This window comes from Sarcophilus harrisii, chromosome 1, assembly GCF_902635505.1.
Source record: "Sarcophilus harrisii chromosome 1, mSarHar1.11, whole genome shotgun sequence".
NCBI lineage: Eukaryota > Metazoa > Chordata > Mammalia > Dasyuromorphia > Dasyuridae > Sarcophilus > Sarcophilus harrisii.
The window spans coordinates 79,870,411-79,889,628 of NC_045426.1; the positions used below are offsets into that span (position 1 = coordinate 79,870,411).

At 38.0% G+C, this 19,218-nt stretch overlaps 1 protein-coding gene across 3 annotated transcripts in view; it reads right to left on the reverse strand.

The window, feature by feature from the left end:
* ITIH3 (inter-alpha-trypsin inhibitor heavy chain 3) overlaps nt 1-16,586 on the reverse strand; it is a 29,939-nt gene extending 13,353 nt beyond the window's left edge. For 2 of the 3 annotated variants that reach the window (XM_023498301.1, XM_012543762.2), the window contains exons 1-9: nt 16,462-16,586; nt 14,860-14,880; nt 13,170-13,336; nt 10,843-10,947; nt 6,713-6,875; nt 5,804-5,914; nt 5,074-5,199; nt 4,010-4,126; nt 1,867-2,035 (exon numbers count right to left, since the gene is read on the reverse strand). In XM_023498301.1, the coding sequence (XP_023354069.1) occupies nt 1,867-2,035; nt 4,010-4,126; nt 5,074-5,199; nt 5,804-5,914; nt 6,713-6,875; nt 10,843-10,947; nt 13,170-13,336; nt 14,860-14,880; nt 16,462-16,554 (1,072 nt within the window). In that variant the 5' untranslated portion in view covers nt 16,555-16,586. The remainder of the gene's footprint in view (nt 1-1,866; nt 2,036-4,009; nt 4,127-5,073; nt 5,200-5,803; nt 5,915-6,712; nt 6,876-10,842; nt 10,948-13,169; nt 13,337-14,859; nt 14,881-16,461) is intronic. The other variant, XM_031957500.1, reaches the window with a different exon arrangement.
* Nucleotides 16,587-19,218: the final 2,632 nt, after the last annotated feature.

The following is a 19,218-nucleotide window of genomic DNA, read 5'->3' on the forward strand; positions in this document are numbered from 1 at the left end:
GACTGGGATCCAACAAGAGACTAAAATCAACCTCCTGTTTAGAAGGCCAGGGGACAGAGATTCTCAGACGTATTCCCTTTGGAATGTGTCCCTGAAAAGCTGTGTTCTGGGCAGTGAGGATAGTATAAATCATAGCAGTTAGAATTCTAGACTTGAAAATAATCACATTTATATAGTACTTTCAATTTCACAATTATTTTTCTTCACAAAAACCTTTAAAAGTAGGTCAAGCAAATGTATTCCCATTTCACAGATTAGATAACAAAGGTATCACAAGCACAAAAATGGCTTGTCTATGCGGGATTTAAACCCAGTCCTATTGGCCCACAACACCACCCTGCCTTTTAGAGATCATTTAAATATTCCCCTAATTTTATGGAGGAGGCTGAAGCCCAGAGAGAGAAAAATTCTTAATCAAAGTCCCATAATAAACGAATGTAGAAACAGGACTGCCTCCAGACTTTGAGTATGGGAATGATGTCTAATCTCAGTAGAATATATAAGCTCCTCTGGAGTAGAGATTGTTTCATTTATTGTATGTTTATCCCCAATGCCTAGCATGGTGACTGGAACATAGTAGGTCTTGTTTAATTGTTTGATATAGAGCCTGAGCTGTGTCTGGGCCCTGAAATGAACCATCTGGATTCTCTTTCCTGATTTCTTTTGTGACCAAGTGCATCTATAAGGGAGACATTAGGGAGTGGAGGAACAGAAAAGAACTTTGCATTAAAGAGAAGCTAAGTAGAGAGAATTAAACCCATGTCCTTGAACTGAGGTCTGATTACTGAACCACCTGAGCCAAACAAAGGCTTTAAAAACATCTTTGAGCACTGCTTTATCGTCTCAGAATGTTGGCAAAGGCCAGGGACTCTGCAGTCTTGGGACCCTCTTGGGCTCCCAGTTTGGTGACAGCTGGTAGCATCTATAAAAATCAGGGTCTATAACCAAGAACCCAGTTGGGATTCATCCCAAGACAGGCTTATTTACCAATTTCCTGACTATGAATGGATGATCCAAATAACATCAATGGCTCCTATTCCTAGACTCCAGCGGGGTGTTTTGTTTCAAGGGAAATAGTCCTGAATTGCAGAATCAGGAGCCCAGGCTTTGCCACTAATTCATTGCCTGACTTTGCAAGGGTGCCTTTCTCTGGGCTTCAACTTCAACTTTGAAATGAGAGAACTAAACTAGTCCAGGGATTCTTAACCCTTTTTGTGGATGTCACGGATCCTTTGGCAATCTGGTAAAACATTCCTCTCCTCAGAGTAGCATTTTTAAGTGCATTAAATGAATGCATAGAATTGCAAATAAAATCATCAGAATTTCGTAGAATTGCAGAAACGCATCAGAAAATATTGAAATATAATTTTCAAAGTGTTATTTTAAGACATAATTCACAAATTCTCTCACAAATTTGGAGATCTGAAAAGATCTCCAAAGTCCATCCAGTTCTATCATCTTGTACTATTGTATTATACCATCTCATTCTTTTCTCCATAGCTGGCTCTCTCTCTCTATGCATGACCCAAGAAGATACGTGGCTCCAGAAGGGAACCAGAAGACATTTAGATAAGGGACACCTACTAAATTGATGGTATTATCCAGAAGTTGGGTCACTGTTCTGCTTGGCTAGGAGAATTTGAGCCTAAGAAGTTTCCTCTTAAAGATTCACTCACAGGTTGCTTTCCCAGAACCCCCGACTTAGCCGGAGTACTTTAGCTAGAGGCAGTAGGACTTAGCACAGAGATGATTGTGATTGTTAAGTCACACCCCACCCTGATCTGGAGGGTAGATGACCAGATAACAAGGGGGTCTTTGAGGATGGAATGGGGTACATGAAGCCCAATTGGGCTGACAATTCCTTACATCCAGCGGTCTGCATGTTTTCTACAAAGTTTCTTGCTTCCTTGAGGTTCTCAGGAGTAGCTTGGACCATATTTTCTTTCCAAACAGTCACATCTGAACTAAACAGGATAAAATTCAGGAAGTCATCTTCTTTTACATCATTCAAGATATGGAGAAGTGCATCCTTTGTCTGTAAGAGAGAGGGCAAGTTTGTTGTTTTCATTTAAGACACAAGGATAAGGAACTACTAGATGGATACAAAGGATGGCACTCTTTTTTTTTTAAGTATCAGGACCAGTATGACTTAGTGGATAAACTTTTTTTGTGTGAAGCAATTGGAGTTGACTTCCCCAGGGTCACACAGCCAGGAAATGTTAAGTGTCTGAGGTCAGATTTGAACTCAGGTCCTTCCAACTTCAGGGCTGGTGCTCTATCCACTGCATCATCTAGCTGCCTCAGATAGACTTTTGACTTGGAGTCAGAATAACCTATATTTGAAGTTTAATTCGGACATTTCCTAAACTAAGTGACTCTGGAAAAGGCATTCAACCTTCTGGAGCCTGTTTTCTCATCTATATAATGAGAATAATAGCACCTATCTCAAAGATTTGTGAGAATCAAATGAACTTGAGTCTGTGTATTATTTTGCAAAGTTTAAGTTACTATTTGTATCAGTTACTGTATTAAGTATTAAGAGGAAGATCAAAGAAAAGATTAAGGAGGATAGGTAATAGCAATGCATGCAAAAAAATTCTGTATTTTCTCTTTAAAAGAATTTTGGGAGGGCAGCTGGGTGGTGCAGTGGATAGAGCACCAGCTCTGAAGTCAGGAGTTTGAACCTGAGTTCAAATCTGACCTCAGACACTTAACACTTCCTAGCTGTGTGACTCTGGGCAAGTCATTTAACCCCAATTGTCTCAGGGGGGAAAAAAGAATTTTTGGAAAAGGAGGGATAGTACAAAAAACAAGTAACAAAAGTTAAAATCTAATATAAGTGAAGAAATCATAAGAGAATTAGCTGCCTTTAATAATTTTAGTCACTAGTTCAGAGAAACTACAGAAAAGAATTGGGAGGGGTGTTGGCTGAATCTTTGTTGGTGAGTTTGAAAAATAATCATGGAAAAGAAAGGAAAGGAGGGGAAAAGAAAAGGAAGGGAAGGGAAAGGAAGAAAAAAGTAGAAGAAATGAAAGGAAGATTAAGAGATGGTTTGTGAATAATTTGAAAAGGAAGAGATGATTAGTAAGAATAAACACAGGTCCATCAAGAAATTCCATGAGAGAATGACCTAATTTTCTTTATTTATAAGATCAATAGACTAGTAGATAAAGGGAATATTGTAGATCTATATACCTGGAATTAAGAACTCATTGAATTATTTGACCCTAAAAGTAAAGACTAATGAATCAATGTCAAGATGAAAGATTTTTATAAAAGAGTGTCCAAGATGTCTGTCCCTGATTCTCTACTGATCAACATTTTTATTAATTATTTGGATGAAAGCATAAATGGCATATTTATCAAATGTGCAAAAAACACAAGTTTGAGAGAGTAGAGATCTTTGTTGGCCTTAATAATAATCAAATTGAAAAAGAAAAAATTTAGAAAGGATAAATGTAAAATTGTAGATTTGGAGCTGAAAGGGACAGTAGAGACCAGCTGGTCCAATCTCCTCATTTTACATATGAGCTAAATGAATCCAAAGATAAATTTGAAAGCAAGTCTTTCTGATTCCAAGTGCAGCACTCACTATATACCACCTTATTCTGCTTGGTTCCTGAAGAGCAAAACCAGGAATAATGAGTGGAAATCATAGAAAAAGACAAAATATATGGAGGAAAAGTTCCTAAAAATTCCACCTTGAGAAGTAATGAGTCATTGGGAACCTCTGTGTGATCAAGGGGATTCATGTTCATATGTGCACTGTTCTAGATAATTTGTTTCTCTCAGAAGGAGGGAGAAGGTATGTCTTGTTGTTCCCCAATTTATCAGAGCAGGTGATAATGTCTGCCTAGTCAAGAATGTCTCAGGTTCATTGTGAAGGCATGGATGTCCCTAATAGTACCCTCAGCCCAGATTCCTTCCAGCAACACAATAAATGACAGATTTTTCACATTTGTGTCACTTTCTCCTTTCCTTGGTGTTTTCTACAGAATAATCACATACCTGGGCCAACTTCCGACCAGACATGGACCCACTGATATCTATGACAAAGACCACATTCTTGGGCACAATGGGAAGGTTTTGGGGAGCAAAGAAGTGCACGAAGTATCCATTGACAATCTGAAAAAAACCCAAAAACAATTGGTTGTCAAATCTTACTGTTTTTAATTCTACAAAATCTTTGAACTCAATCCCCATCTCATTATTCTATACTTATTACCTCTTACCTGACTATTGCAACAACCTGCTAATTAGTCTCTTTACTCAAGTATTTCCCCTCTCCAAACCTGACCATGACCTTCCCTTACTCTATAAATCCCAGGATTCCCTAGGACTTCTAAGAATAAATTCTTTTTCTTTGGCATTTAAAGCCTTTTCTATGTTTACTATAAATAACTCCTCATACTCCATGGTTTAGTCAAACTGTCCTTCTAACCGTTCCTCATTAAGTTTCCTCCATCTCTTATCTCTAAATCTTCATGCTGACTGACTCCTTTTCCTGGAGTGTACTTCTTCCATACCTCTACCTTTTGGGTTTCCTCCAGGTCCCAAATCAAGAGCTACTTTTTATATGAAAACTTTCCTGACTTCTTTAAATGCTAGTATCTTCACCTCTACCTGCCTTCCCCAAACTCTCCTATTTACTTTTTATATATTTACCTATGTGCATGTTATCTTTTCCTGTTTAATGTAAGCTCCTAGAAGAAGGGACTATTTCTAATCTTGTTTTTATGTCCCTGGAGATGAGTATAGTATCTGGCAAATTAGTAGGCACTTAATAAATGCTTGCTGATAAACTGATTGGCTGTTTCTTTCCATCTGGGGAAGGAGCCCAGTGTAAACAGTTTGTCTTAGATAAGGTTAGTAATGGATGATGCTGGCCTGGATGCCTTCATCAGTGAGTAGAAAAAGCTATGATTGGGTGATAGAAAGGCTAGACAGACAGACTCACAACCCAACATTATGCCTTCCTCCATAGTGATCACTTCCTCATGATTCTACCAGAAGGCCCAGAACCACACTCAAGTCTCCATCTGATAAGTGATTCTTCAAAAGGTATGATTTACCTGCACATTCCCAGGTTGTTCTCTGTTTACATCATATGTTATTATGAAGTCCCCATTCAAGAGAGAAGTGGAGCAAGTTGGACATGAGCGTTGCTGATCAAAACTTGGCTTGAAGGAAACATGACCCTGAAGAAGAGGGAGGAAGATTTGTTAAGTGATGTCAAAGGTTGGAAGGACACCAGTCTTGATATTTGGGAATTTGTTCCAGTGAATCATAGCGCAAGATGAGGATGCAGGGATGCAAGTTCCAGAGAGATCCACTTTGGCTCAATATAAGGAATATCCTAACACTGAGATCTGTCCAATAATAACCACCTTGGGAGAAGAAGAGCAAAAAATGGCAACTTTCTGAGGAAATCATTGACTAGATTCCGACATCAAGTAAGGATTGAAATAGATTTCCTGAACTACTAGGATCCCAAAATTCTTGTCAATGGATGAGAAACATCAAGGTCTAAGAGAAAAAGAAAAAATAACCCTTGATCCAGCAGTTGGGAGATGAGTTTTGGGGCTATTTCCTTCATCCACTCTTTGTGTCATCTTGGGAAAGTTACTTGAGATCTTTTGCTTTCATCTTTTCTTTTGCAGATCATACCTATGATTTATGCTATGAATAAATTTCTGGATCCCCAGCCCCCAAACCGGAATTCTCTGTATCCTCATGGTAACATGGAGACAGTGATAGATGGACATATCATCCACTCTTTAGGCACTTAATGGTTTACAATACCTTTTTCCCTGAGAAGGACTTTGTGAGGACATTCATTAGGTCATTGGTGATAAAGGAAACATCAGCGTTCAGTTCTTTGATCCCTTGGGGCTCATAAATGTCTGCCACAATCTACAATACCAGGAAAGGAGTGGGGGAAGGTAAAAAAAAAATAAGGCCATATTAGTGTGGTTCTGGGAACAATGAGGACTTGGTATCTCCAAAAGACCTACTCCACAGTAGGAGTCCTTTAGAATTTTATGCACTTAATAAATGTGGGAATGTGTTTAGAAGAATTACACATGTTTAACTTATTTGGATTACTTGCTACCTAGGGGACAGGGAAAGTTGGAGGGAAGGAGAAATTTTTGTAATACAGGGTTTTGCAAGGGTTAATGTTGAAAACTATCTTTGCATGTATTTTGAAAAATAAAAAGCTATAATTTTTTCACATTGCTTACTTGATTATCTTCCAAAAAAGAAATGAAATAGTCTTTTGAATTAATTTATATAATTTTTTCAATTTTATATGGTAATACTGAAGATTTTGTACTTTTTAACAGGTTTATTCATCTACTGCATGTAATTTTGTTTTTTATACTTTATAATCTTTAAATAATAATTATTATTGTGGCAACTTTGGTTCTTCTCTCAGTCTCTTATCTCTCCTCCCCTTTTCTTCTGACCTTTATGTTCTAGCCTCAGATTTACCTCTGATGCTCACCTGTTCCCCTTGGCTATTGATTAGGACCTTAGCTTCTCTGTCCTTGACATTGGACTGTACTTTTTTGGGGCTACCCAAGTCCCTTTCCCAATGTCCACCAGCAGAAATGCCCCTGTCCCTGGTCCCCCTGTAGCCACTGGACATCAGCTCTGTTCTGTCCAGCCCCTGCTTTCCTCTGAAGCTACAACTCCTCGCCAGGCACTTGCCTCAAAGTGATTGATCAGTTGCTTGGGCTGAACCTTGATGTACATTTCATATTTTCCTTTGTGCCGCTTTAACAGTTCTTCATAGGTCAGCTCAAAAGTGACTTTGCTGCCAGCAGCCACATTCACAGAGACAGTGAATTTTTCCAGTTTTCTTCCTGAGGCTCTGGGTAAAGACAAGACAGGGACAAAACATGTATGTGCCAGTACTGAAAGGCACATACACATCCCTCTCACCCCTTGCCCCAATCAGGAGGAACTGGTTTGTTTAACTTGAAGAAAAGCAGAGTTACTGAGGAGAGGACTACTGCTCCCTGGTGTCTAAAGGACTAACTGTGGTGGAGATTCCTGATTGTTCCCAGAGAGTCGAAAATTAGACATATGGGTAAAAGTTACAGGGAGGCAGATTTTGGTTCAAAGTGAGAAAGAGCTAGGTAATGATTAGAGCTGCTCAGTGATAGAAGGGAGTGGACAGCATGGAAACTGATGAGCTTCCTAGCATTGGAAGCTTTCAGACGAGAATAGCATTGGATTTAGAATTCAGTCACCTGAGTTCAAATCCTGACTGTAGGAGCACCTAGATGGGACAGTAAATAGAGCAGCAGCCCTAAAGTGAGAATAGATCCAAACTATTTGGCCTCAGACACTTACTAGATGTGTGACTCTGGGCAAGTCACTTAATCCTAATTAAAAACAAACCATATGTAATACATATACCACAATAAACTAATTGAATCAGCAATATGTTTTAAAAATCATTTTTAAAACTAAAACAATTTTTTAAAGCTATGGAGTGGTGGAACATTTGTGTCAAAGTAGTAAAAGAAATCAGAAAATAAAATTAGCATGATTATTTAAAGATCAGATTTTATACAATAAAAACAATATATTTAAAAGAAAAGAAACATATAGCAAAGAAAGCATAGCAAATCCTGATTCTAGCTGTAATTTATTTGCAATCCTGAAAAAAGTCATTTTTTCTGGGCCTCGGTTTCCTCCTTTGTAAAATGAAAGAAAATGGACTAAAATTCTAAAATTCATTTCAAATATAAATTTTGATCCTATGGTGTTACACAGACATTAGTTGATCTTTTGTTGGGAAAAAAGAAAGAAAGACACACACACATAGAGACAGAGAGACAGAGAGAGAAGAAGGGAGAGAGGGAGAGAAAGGAAGGAAGGAAGGAAGGAAGGAAGGAAGGAAGGAAGGAAGGAGGGAAGGGATGAAAGAAGGGAGGCAGGGGGGAGGGAAAAAAAAGGAAGAAACTTCAATCTGCATTCTGAATCCAATAGTGGAATCATTTTTTAAATGAAAATATTTAGGAAAACTGGACAGCTATATAGCAAAACAAAGCAAAAACAAATCATATCTAATACATATACCATAACAAATTAACTTATCAGCAATGTATTTTAAAATCATTTTTAGGAGTAAAAGAAAAGAATTTTTAAGCTATGAAGCGGTGGAGCATTTGTATCAAACAAGTAGAAGAAATTATGGAAAATAAAATGAATAAGATTATTCAAACATAAGATTCTACACAATAAAAATAAAATCTTTAAAAGGGAAGAAATACATTAGTAAATATATTTTCAAGAAATAAGTCAGATGCTGACATCCAGAATCTATGTAGAACTGATGAACATAAAATTAAAAATACACACTATCCAATAGCAATAGGCAATGAACATGAGTTTTTGATTTTTAAGAAGGAAATACAAACTTCTTATAACCATATGAAAAGATACTCAAATTCACTAATAATTATGAAAATTCCACTCATTAGAATGACAAAAATAATAAAAATGATACTCCATAGTGAAGAGATAGGAAAAAATACATTGTTTATGGGACTGAAGACTTACACAAACATTTTGGACAGTAGCATAACAAATATATTAAGAACTATAAAAAGGGTCATTTTTTTGGCCCAGCAGGATTCTATTGCTAGCTAGATCCTCAAAGGATAATAAAGAGAGCAGAACAAAACTATCTATGTAAAATATTTATATCTGCCCCATCTGTAATGGTAAAAATTTGCAAATAACTTGCATGTCCACCAATCAGAATATGTTTAACCAAATGAAAGGGGAACATAATGTCCGCTGTGTGTTTCTGTTGATAGATGGCATTGTCCTGACTACATCAAGCCCCAGAATGTTTCAGAGCCAGCCCATAATCACTCAAAAGTATTTGACCTAAACATCCACAAAGGAAAAAGCAAGTAGATGAAGAATGGTTGGTCCAGACTAGGATACAGTGCTGGATGGACAATTTATTGAGCTGGTTTATAAGTGTATATTATCTTGGACTAACATTGCAAATGAGTAATGAGTTGGGCCCAGAATTGAACAGAAGAGGCACACAGAATTGCTTTTGGGAAACTGCACAATATTTTTAAAAACCCCAAGCTTCTTTCTGAAACAAAAACCTATCTTTTAAACAATATTGTTTGGTGGATGCTATAAATCATGGAATTACCCAAACTCCAAAACATAAAAATTTCAGGTCACCTATAGGGCAATGAAGAACCTGATGGTAGAAGTGAGCAGATTGCAACATGGTACCAAATGACAAATTACAGGAAAAAAAAGTACTCAGAGAGCTGTGTATATTATATGACTGCAAAGGTAGTTAAATCATGTAGGAAATGTGAGGGATAATAACCAATGGACAAGATTTGTATTCTGTATTCAAACAATGAAAAGAGATCTATAGGCATCCCCCTGCATATTGGGGATTTGTGAGGAAAGAGACAAGAAGAACCCATGAGAAGCAGGTGTGGATGGATTATGAACTGCTCTGGGGAGGGTAGGGGAAAGTACCAATATCAGTGAAAGTCCAGATCCATCAAAATGGAGAAGCACTATGATTAAATACAATGAGATACAAGAGATAACTATGAAAGAAATTTGGAAAGACCTTTATGAAGAGATACAAAGTGAAACCAGCAGAACCAGAATTGCAAATACTTTGATATTTTTTTTATTCCATAAAATTTCATTTTTAAATAATTGTGCTAATTTTATTTTCTATGATTTCTTTTACTAGTTTGATTTAAAACTGCCTAATTTTAAAATAAAGCAAAGGTTATAGAACTTCAGATAGATCCAGAAAGAGACACGGGATAGTAGAGGGGAAGTAGGAAGAATAACAACTAATATTTATATAGCTCCTACTATATGCCAAGCCCTGAACTTTATAACAATAATAACAATTTAAATAACTTTTATTAAGTGCCAGGTACTGTGCTAAACAATTTACAATTATCTTCTTTTTTTCTCACAATCACCTTGGGAAGGAGGTGTTAAAGGAGGTGTTATTACTATTCCCATTTTACAAATTAGAAAATTGAGACAGAAGTAAAATGATTTGCTCACAATCACACACTTAGGATGTGTCTGAGACTGTATTTGAACTCAGAACTTCCTTTCTCTAGTTTCTGTGCTCTATCCACAGCATCATCTAGATGCTCAAATGTTTTTAATGAAAAGAGTGTGTGGAAAAGGGAACACCCTCTCATGAGAGGCCAGATTCCCAGAACAAAACCCTTACCCTGGTATAAAAATAAGAACAGGGGCAATGACCCAGTCCCTACAAAGGGCTCTTCAAAGAGACTAATAAGGACATTCCCTGCACATTGTAGATAGCAGCATGTCTGTAATATAATATAGTTAAGTCGTAGGTTCATTGAGATTAAGTCCAGGATCTCATGGATCATAATAAGTAGCAGAATTTGTACCCAGATTTTCCTGATTCCAAGCCCACTAATTATCTAGTTCTTAAGTTAAATCAAGACGACACATGTTTATTCAGCATTACAATCCTTGACCTCAGAGAATTCCCAATCTAATGGGAAAGACAATATGGAAACCATTATGTACCAAAAAGATATCTACAGAAAGCAGTCTGCCGGTTCAATATGTGGATACACATTTATGTATGTACGTCAGAGACCAGCAAGGCCAGATGAGGGAAGAGGATATATTTCAACAAAGGATGAAAGGGGACCTGAACCAGTCCAAGCTAGAGGATCTGGGGGGAGTCCAAGCCCATGCGGCTCAGGTCTCATCACAATGGGCTTCAAGGAGCCTCAGTACCAGATGCCCTTCCCTTCCCAGGCTCCACTTACTTTACCAGGCCAGCCGTCTTGCCCTGGGACACAGCTTTCTCATACTGCTTTTTGGCGACTTCTTTTTCCTTCACATTTCCAGGATAGGTGACGCCATCAATTGTCCTATTGTCAGGAAGAAGATGTGTAGCAGTCACTTTTGCTTCCCAGTGTCCAGAACCTCAAGTCCCTGATGCTCCCTGCTATCATTTCTTAGCAGAGAATCTTATCATTCTTTTGTTACAATGGAGGAGTTGGGACTAATCAACGCATTTTCACCTCTTTTGCTAGTTCATAAAAGTGCCCATCAGTTGTCAAATCTACTTTATTTTTTTGGACTTGACTGGTTTCATCTCCCCTGCCTCAAAGATTCCCTGATCTTTTAGTTGTATTGAAGCAAAGAGTCTTTCTATGTCCTATAATGCCCTCTAAGAAGCTAGTAGGATGGGAAATGAGTGTGGACCATAACATAGCATTTACACTCTTTCTGTTATTGTTTGCTTTTTGTTTTTCTTCCCAGGTTATTTTTACCTTCTTTCTAAATCCAATTTTTCTTGTGAAGCAAGACAACTATATAAATGTGTATACATATATTGTATTTAATATATACTTTAACATATTTAACACATATGGGATTACCTGCCATCTAGGGGAAGGGGTGGAAGAAAGGAGGGGAAAAGTTGGAACAGAAGTTTTTGCAAGGGTCAGTGTTGAAAAATTACCCATACATATGTTTTATCAATAAAAAGCTATTTTAAAAAAAAGAAGCTAGTAGGAATCAACTAGACAATTGATATAAGGACTATTCAAAATAGTTTTGTGTAATGCAAATAGTTAATAGAATTTCTTTTTTTCTTTTTCTTTCTTTCTTCCTTTCTTTTTCTTCCTTCCTTCCTCTCTCTCTCGCTCCTTCCCTTTTTCCCTCCCTCCTCTTTCCCTCTCTTTCTTTCTTTCTTGCTTGCTTGTTTGCTTGCTTGCTTTCTTTTTCTTGTAGGCAATCAGGGTTAAGTGACTTGTCTAGGAGCACAACTGACAGAATTTCTATTCTTTCCGAATTTTCCAGTTTGATGATATGTCCTGGTTTTGCTTCTCTAGGAAGAATCTAAGAAAGAAAAAGCCAAGGACCCAAAAGTTTTGACTATATGCTCAGAACATAGTTAGAAAATTAGGTCCCCAAATGGATAGGGATACCAGTCTCTAAAAATACTAACAGTCTCACAAAACAATAGAAATGCAAGGAGAATCACTCTGCTGCATTCACTGTCCTTATCCATTCTTTTCTCCTCTCTTCCAGCCTCAAAAAATGAGAAAGCTATGCCCTTTTCCAGAGGTTCACTCCACCAGAGTTGTCATTGGTACCCATGATCCTGTGCCCTCTGTTCCCTCTAGGAACTTGATCCATCAATCATCACCTCTCTGTCATATTCATTTCTTCTCTCTAGCCCTTCCTCTCTCCCCAGGGTTCTTCCACTCAGCCTATAAACACAGCGTCCATCCTAAATAACAAAAGCAACTCCCCCCCAAAAAAAACTTCCTTAGACCCTGCTATCATTTTATCTTTTTTTCCCTTCACTTCTTTTAGAAAATGTTTCTTATTCAGTCTGCCTTCACCTTCTCACCTTTCCCTCAACCCTATTCAGTTCTCATTTTTCTTGACCACTTGACAACTTTTGATATTATTGACCATGTTCTATTTCTTGATACCCTTTCCTCCCTAGCTTCCATGACACTCCTGTCTCCTGGTTTTCCTCTCACCTACCTGACCTCTCCTCTCCATCTCTTTTGTAGGATCATGATCCATCTCATCCCCCTAAGTGTAAGTGTCAGGATTATGTCCAAAAGATTCCATTTACTTGAGGGTCCCAATTTTAATCTTTATTGCAACTACATTGATATGTTTATGCAACATTCATTGGGTATCTACTGGGCTCACTGCAATAGACTGAGGGTTAGGAAAGTGAGGAGAAGAGAGGAAACAGAAACTGACTCATTCTGCCTCAGGGAACACCCAATTTGAGGTGGAGATAAAGGGTTTGGCCTCTTAGTCTAAGGGAAAAAACCATGATCTTGTCTTAAAGATTCTCTCTTACTTCTGGAGGACTCTTATTGCCTGTCTAAAGGCTGGGCTCATAAGATGTACTGAATAAGAAACTTTAATTTGATGCACAAGCAAACAGGGAAGAGAGTAAAAAAAATCCTAAAACTGATGTAAAGTGACATAGATGTTCTAACCTTCAGTGACACTGAGGGGTTCAGAATAGGATATGGCAGGGCCAGGTGGGGTTTGATCAATCAAAGGACATAGAGAAAGCATCTTGAACAGGGAGTATCAACCAACAGATACCTACATGGTGAAGTTGGTGATGAAAGCTGTCTTGGGCAATTCCACATCAAAGGAAACCTCCTTGGCAGTGTCTGCACGGTTGACAGCCCTTGTCGTTACCACATTATGGGCAAAACGGGAGGTCACTTTGCAGTTGATCTTGGTGCTATATATTTCAATGCCATCCACAACCTGTCCAGGGAGAAATAAAGAAAGGATAGCAGGATCGAGCTATCAAATTACATAGAAAATACTTAATAAACACTTTCTTGTTCATTTATCCATTCAGGAGTCAGAATGGGAGATGGGATTCAGTAATACTTAACAAATTTTGATTAAGTCCCTACTGTATGCAGATCTCTGCTTTAAATAATGGGGGAGTTACCATACCCTCATGGAGCTTAATAGGACAAGACACCAATATAAATAAAACGAATACTTAACAATACATAAATATACCAGAGAAGTATAAATAGTGCTATATTGGGCCCAAAGGGGAATGTTATCACTGGCCAGAAGAACAGGGAAGACTTCTTGAAGGAGGTGGCATTTGAACTGTATTTTAGGATTGGGCAGAAATTCCAGGCATAAGGAACATCAGGAACTCATGATAGCAGGAGGCAGAAGATCTCATGGTGTGTTTGGAGGATGGAGAGTCTAGTGTGGCTGAAACCTAAAGAGTATGAGGGGGAGAGGGAATAATATAAGCCTAGGAAGTGGCACAAGGTGGTATAGGGCCCTGAAGACCAAGTTAAGAAATTTGAACTTCTCTTGGAAGTAGTTAAAGATTTTGCTCCTTCAGGCAGAACAAAATCGAAGTTATTTTAGGATTACTAGAGAAAAATCAAGAAAGGGATAGTGCTATCTTTCAGGATGTCAGCCTCCAAAAAATGGCACCAAACCCAACCCATTCTATTTCTCTTTAACCCAAAATGGGTCTGACATCCAATAATTTGTACATACTCTTCTTAGATCCTTTCATGGTTTTACCCTAAATTCTCCTCCCACAGCCCCAACTACTAGGAGATGAAGTTCAGTTGAGAACTTAGGGGCCCAATAAAAACAATACTCCTTCCTTAAATCCTAAGCCTAAAAGGCTCTTGTAATATAACCCTAATCTGTTAGAGTTCAGGTCCCTTTCTCCAGGAAGTATCCCTAAAATGTCCCCAGCAAGTATAGCTTATATCCCTCCTTTCCTACTTTGATGAAGTTGATGCTTTAAGATTTATAAAACATTTCACAAATATTATCTCTTCTTATTTCATATCTTACCTTGTGCCTTGAGCTAACCTGTCAAGGTCCTTCCAACTAGACCAGGAGCTCCCTGAACTCAGGGATTTTGTCTTACTAAACTTTGTATCACCAGGCCACTTGGTAGATAAAAAATGAATAGATGGATGGATGGTTGGATGGATAATGAGAATCAGTCATAGGCTAATAGAACTTAAAATTTAAAAAGCGTCTTAGAGATCAACCAATCCAAGACCTTTGTTTTATAAATGAAAAGTGAGACTTAAGAAGGAAAGAATCTTTCTAAGTCATGTGTGGAGCCAGTAGTTAATTTTTTGATATTGTACAGAACAGGGTCTTGCTGTATTTGTGAAGCACATATGATCTATACTGGAATCGCATGTAGGTTCCTACTGTGTAACATATAGCTATTGTCATCCATTTAGCGATTGAGCAACGTTCCCCCAAAATGATGAAAGCATTACCGTATCTGGGAGGCTCCGCTTCTGTGAAAACAAAAAAATAGACAAAAATGTGGTCAAGGAGAGACCAAAGGGTGATCAATCACAGAGCTGTGACCATACGGGGGTGGTCTGAGAAGCAAGGACTGTCCTTAGCCCAGATCTGGGATCTCTCTTAAAGCTGGAAATAGCCATTTTTGTGCCTTAGGTAGGATGGGGAGCCTCTTCTTGGTTCAACTTCATGCAGGGGAAGGAAGCATGCCCTGGGAGATCTCAGACTCTCTCTGCTACTAGTACAGAAGGACTGACAGCTGTTAAGGAAGGTGCGAAGGAGAGGACTGGGGATAAGATTTCCAGGGGAATGAAAGGATCCTAGAACAAATTAACTGATCCCTGGGTGGGGAGTGGGAGGTAGGGAGGTAGAGGGTTAGAAAGGGGAAAAGATGGATGTGAAGAATCCCAACAGGACTTCACTCCCCGAGCTTTCTACATTGCCAGGATGCAGGGGAAAGGAAGTGTGCTCAAGCTGCCATTGAAAATGGGGATAGTGGGGCAGTTAAGTAGTTCAATGAATAGAGGACCAGTCCTGGAGTGAGGCGATTCTGAGTTCAAATCTAACCTCAGACATTTGACACTTACTAGCTGTGTGATCCTGGGCAAGTCACTTAATCCCAGTTGCCCCACAAGAAAAAACAAAAAGAAAAGTTTATAGGGAAATAAGGATAGATAATAAAATCCTGGGTTCATATACTTATAGAAACAGGTGCAGGATTTGGGAACTTCAAAGGGAGTAGGCAATGGAGAACCAGCATCTTTAGGGTTCTGTCCTTAGAGGTCAGAATTAGGGCAGGGATGCCAGTACCCTCTGATTTTCCCACCCTGGCCTTTTGGTCCCATCTCAGATATAATTGGCCTTTGAGGGCAGATCTCCAAGGCAGTTACTCTCTTTCCTGATTTTCTCACTCCTGCTTCTAATCCCTCCAATACCCCCATCATTCTCTATTGGTCCTCAGATTTTCTCCTCTACAAGGCAACATCTGGAAAGAGTTTCCCCTCTGGGGGCAACAAGTGATCCCAATTTGTGTCCTAGTCAAATCTGCCCCAATCTAATCTTTCCAGCAACTCCTGATCTCTAATATTTGTGCAGTGCCTTCTTTCAAGATTTCACTTTCATTCAAAGGACTACTCTTTGTAAAGGTGGCAGGCTAGATATTATTATTCTCATTTTGCAGAAGGGGAAACCAAGGGCCAGAGGAAAAAAGGTGCCTTGCTCAAGCTCAGGAGGGAGGTCAGTAGTGGAGTTAGAACTCAAATCCAATTCTATTGCTTTCTAGCTCATTAGACCCTGGTGACTTTCTCAGGAATGTGAAAGTCCAGAATGAAGGTCTGACTCAGAGACTCTTCATATCTGGACCAAGGGAAGTCAGTAAGATTTATTTCCTGGGGAATTTGGAGCATGGAAGCAGCAGTTGCAGACTGGAGAGCATGGAATAAATACCTTAAGGATTCCCCATCCGTCTGCCTGCCCACCTAGCCAAAGGTCTACCAGCACTGGGGCATAGACTTGTTTGTTAGCAAAACCTTAAGTATGGCCCAGATCTCAGAAAGTAGAGATTTTAGACTCACCCTGTTGTTCCTGAGAGGATTTATCAAAAAATGAGAGGTGCCCAGGCCAGAGAGCAGGACCAGAGAGATGTACAGCCTTATTGTGACAGCCATGATGAAGGATTGAGCTGCCCCCCAGGACAGTTCACCTCCTGATATGGGAATCTGCTATTTGCTCAAAGTCAATGAGTAACATGTTAGGCAACCAGCCCAGTGAACCTTCCCCAGGGCAGAAAATGAAAAAAGTGGCCACTTCCACATCCTGAGAATGGAGATTTGAGGTGTGATATGGGCTATTGCCATATAGGAAGTATTGCAACTTGACTTTGTAGTAAAATATTCCTCCCCAACAAAAATGGATTATGGGTGAACAGTGAAGCTATAATTAGAATGTGAAATTTAGAGGGCATTTAAAGTATTTGCTGTCTGCAGTGTGAAAAAAACAGAGCTCAGCATCCAGTTAGAGAGAATTAATTAAAACAGAAAGCTTCCAGACCGTACTTCTAAGTTCCACTCATCACAGCATCCCAAAGGACCGTCCTACCTTTCCTGATCCCATTCCCTTTCTCCTCACCCCTTCTTTGAGTTATTATCATTGAGGATCTTTGTGTTATTCAGTTTGTCCCAGATATGCTTTTTACAGTCTCAGATACAAAAATAGTTTACACCTCTACGGAAAAGTGATGTATAAGACATATACGCAAGTAGCAGACATATAAAAGGCCAAAAGCCATACTCCGATAGATAAGTGATCAAAAGATATGAACAAATAATTTTCAAAAGAAGAATTGCAAACTATTAATAATTATAGGATAGAATGTCCTAAATCTTTTAAATAAGATAAACACACACCAAAATAACCCCTGAAGTGAAAAAGTGAAAACTTTATATCTTGTAAATAGCCAAAGATGTACTAATTTTTGAAGGAATTGTGGGAAGATGATCACACTTATGCATTGTTGATGAAATTGTGAATAAATTTTGGAAAACAATTTGGAATTGTGCAAATAAAGAGGCTAAAATGTCCATACCTTTTTCCCCTGAATATTCATTACTAAGTTCATACTCCAAGGAGACCATTGATAAGAAAAACATCCTGATAGAAACCAAAATATTTATAAAACCTCTTTCTATGATAACAAAGTATTGGAAACAAAGTAGATGCCTGTTGGTTGAGAAATAACTAAATAGATGCATAAATGTAATCAAATGTTATTGTATTATAAGAAATTTGATAACTGTATGGACATGTATACATATATTGTATTTAACTTATACTTTAACATATTTAAGATGTTTTGGTCAACCTGCCATCTTGGGGAGGGGGTGGGGGGAAGAAGGGGAAAAATTGGAACAAAAAGGTTTTGCAATTGTCAATGCTGAAAAACTACCCATGCATATACCTTGTAAATAAAAGGCTATTAAAAAAGAAAAAAAATCTGATCAATTTGATGAATTAAAAAATGCTTGGAAAGATCTGAACTGTTGGGATAGTGAAATAGGGAGAACCAAGAAAACAATACATACAATGACTAAACAATGTAAATAGAAAAATCAGAAGTGAATGTTGCAAAATTTTGGAAAACAAACATGACTTGAAAGAAAAGATATGAGAAAAACAACCAGCCCACCCTTGTACAAAGGTGAGAGGTCCATAACTGAACCTCTGTAACTGTAGCACAATGTACTTTTTCAATGTATCAATCACGTATGCTGATTGTTCCTCTTTTTTTTGTCTTTTAAAAAACTGTTACATGCAATAGCTCTCTGGGAAGAGAAGGAGGAAGTATACAGAGAGAAATAGAGTGATATAATAAAAATTCATTTCATCATTAATAAGATATTTAAACAAAAACTCTGAGGTTTCATCTAACACTGAATATGTTAACAAAGATGACAAGATTTTAACAGTTAACATTGGAAGGACTGTGGAAAGACAACAACACGATTGCGCTGTGAGTGAAGCTGTGAATTGGAAAGCAATTTGAAATCATACAAATAAAGAAATTAAAATGTGCATGTCCTTTGACCAGAAGATTCTACTTTTAAGTATATATCTCCAAGAAGGTAAATGACAAAAAGAAGGATTCCATATACATTAATATATTTATTTGGTATCAGCCCTTTTTGTGATACCAAAAGAACTGGAAACAGTAGATGCTTATCAATTAAGAAAAGGTTAAATAACCTGAAGGATATAAATGTAATAGGATACTTCTGTGCTATAAGAAATATTGAATGTGATGAATTCAGAGAACCCAAGGAAGATTAACATGAACTGAAGGAGAATGAAAAGTTAAACTAGGAAAACTATAACATAACACAATGACTACAGTGACATAAATTAAAATAACCATCAAAAAACAATCAAAACAGAATGTTGCAAAATTATAATGATCAATGAGAAAACTGAATCTCAGAGCAGAGGTATGACCTGGTGACACTTCAGTGATTTGCCCAAGATCACACAAATTTAGTATAAGAGCACAGGTTGAACTCCAAATTTCCTGACTCTAAAATGATTTTTTTTGCACACTGTACTGGATTCCCATTGCATGATATAGCAGGGTAGAGTCAGAAAGAATGATAATGCTAACTAGGGAACAGAAATGGGTTGAATTGAGTCCTTTTTCAAAAAAAGGCAGACAAAAAGAGAGTTAGACTTAAGAATGAGATGGCACCACGTGGCAAAACTTAGGGAAAAGCCCAAGAATAGGAACAAGCCAACAGAAAAAATATGAGATGGCCTTAGTGTTGACCAGAAATCAGGAAGAGTGG